Source organism: Limulus polyphemus, unplaced genomic scaffold (assembly GCF_000517525.1).
Source record: "Limulus polyphemus unplaced genomic scaffold, Limulus_polyphemus-2.1.2 Scaffold9456, whole genome shotgun sequence".
In the NCBI taxonomy this organism is placed as follows: domain Eukaryota; kingdom Metazoa; phylum Arthropoda; class Merostomata; order Xiphosura; family Limulidae; genus Limulus; species Limulus polyphemus.
The window spans coordinates 13,784-15,597 of NW_013675066.1; the positions used below are offsets into that span (position 1 = coordinate 13,784).

The following is a 1,814-nucleotide window of genomic DNA, read 5'->3' on the forward strand; positions in this document are numbered from 1 at the left end:
TTATCATATATAGTATACCATTAATAGTAATCATATATAGTATACCATTAATAGTAATCATATATTGCTTTAGCTAAAGGTGAGAAAAAGTAAGAAAACATTTATATGTCTCTTACCACAAAAATAACACCAACATGAACAACTAATTTTTTCTTTTCTAGTAAGGCAGTCCATATTTAATAAAACAATAGTTGTTTGACCAAATGGACTTTTTTTCCAATAAAGCAGCCTATATATGATAATACCTACCTGGTAAAATGATCCTTTGCCAATAAAGCAGCCTATATATCATAATACTTTCCTGGTCAAATGATCCTTTTCCAAGAAGGCAGCCTATATATCATAATACACACCTGGTCCAATGATCCTTTTCCAAAAGGCAGCCTATATATCATAATACATACCTGGTCAAATGATCCTTTTCCAAGAAGGCAGCTTATATATCATAAGACATACCTGGTCAAATGATCCTTTTCCAAGGAGGCAGCCTATATATCATAATACACACCTGGCCAAATGATCCTTTTCCAATAAGAGAACCAATTTCATAGCGATCCATAAACTTCTCTCCCCGTGTGATGATGTAATCAAGATTTTCATCATCATACCCATCATTATACAGCTTACGTTCTTTCTTATGACTGGTATCCTGTCCTTGTATTTGCTGTGCCCGTCGCTTTTTTTTAGCGTAGTAGACCTTTAAAAGTGAAAAATGAAAATAAATGTTAACATTGCACCAAACTTATTTAAAACTCGATAAACGTATAATTCTGTTTACTTTTAACCTATTTTCCTTTTGTGTTCAGGTACGTTTTCAGTCAAACTACGTAGTTAATTAGCCTAGTAAACACGATAAAAGTACCATAAACCAGTAAGAAGTAAGCTAACAGTAAAGAAATACATGAGATAGAAGTTGGAAAGTCGATAGCTTCTGTGTTTCATCCAAGAACAAACAAGAGACTTGTGATAAACTAAACAAAATCATCACGAACTTCCTTCCATAATAAATACAAGCGTGATAAAATTCTATAAATATTTTATACAAGCTGTATTTGTTTTAGAGCAAGGCCACGCTGACCACTTATCGCTGTCTCACAGTTTGTTGTTTTCAATTGCTTAGATGACGTTAGCGATGATAAGTATTGTTTTTCAATTGCTCAGGTGACGTTAGCGAGATGATATCCCACGACACATCATGTTCTCAAGTTTGGTTCAGAATCCAGTCTTGCAGCTGCTTCTGTCTTCAATGCACAATGTCATTATGGTGGCGTGTCAGTTCTGACTGGAAAAGCACGTGCCTATGATAGATGAGGCGCGTGTTTTGGAAGCCTTCTAAGTAATCAGTGACTTCTGGAAATACGAAGTAGGGTGAAGCGAATTTTGGTAGGTTAAATGTTTAAGGTCAAAGACAGCAATTTATGTGCTTATGAAAACACAAGGGCTATGATTAATTTAGCCAGAAAATTTCAGAAATATGTTGAAAATGTAAGCTTTAACAAATCAAAATGAATGGTATCCGAATGTTTCATTTTTTTCTTTTGTAAGTTGCTGCAATTAGTATGTACGCACAAAATAAAGTTTGATAAATATACAGCCTGTGATTCCCAAGTGGGACAGCGGTACGTCTACGGACTTACAACGCGAAAATCCAGGGTTCTATCCCCAGCCGTGAGCACAGGCTGTTTCATTCTGTTCATAGTAGAAATGAACTAAAATGGACTTATGTTCAAGAATATTAACGAACATTTTGTAGAGATCTTTTCACCCTTTTGAAATATAAGCTGTACTAAAATCTGATGAACTAAAATGTTTGT

General features: G+C 34.6%; 1 protein-coding gene across 1 annotated transcript in view; it reads right to left on the minus strand.

The window, feature by feature from the left end:
* LOC106475929 (dual specificity tyrosine-phosphorylation-regulated kinase 1B-like) overlaps positions 1-1,814 on the minus strand; it is a 20,267-nt gene that overhangs the window by 12,623 nt on the left and 5,830 nt on the right. The window contains exon 2 of the mRNA XM_022379934.1: positions 509-697. Coding sequence (XP_022235642.1) covers positions 509-697 — 189 coding nt within the window. The remainder of the gene's footprint in view (positions 1-508; positions 698-1,814) is intronic.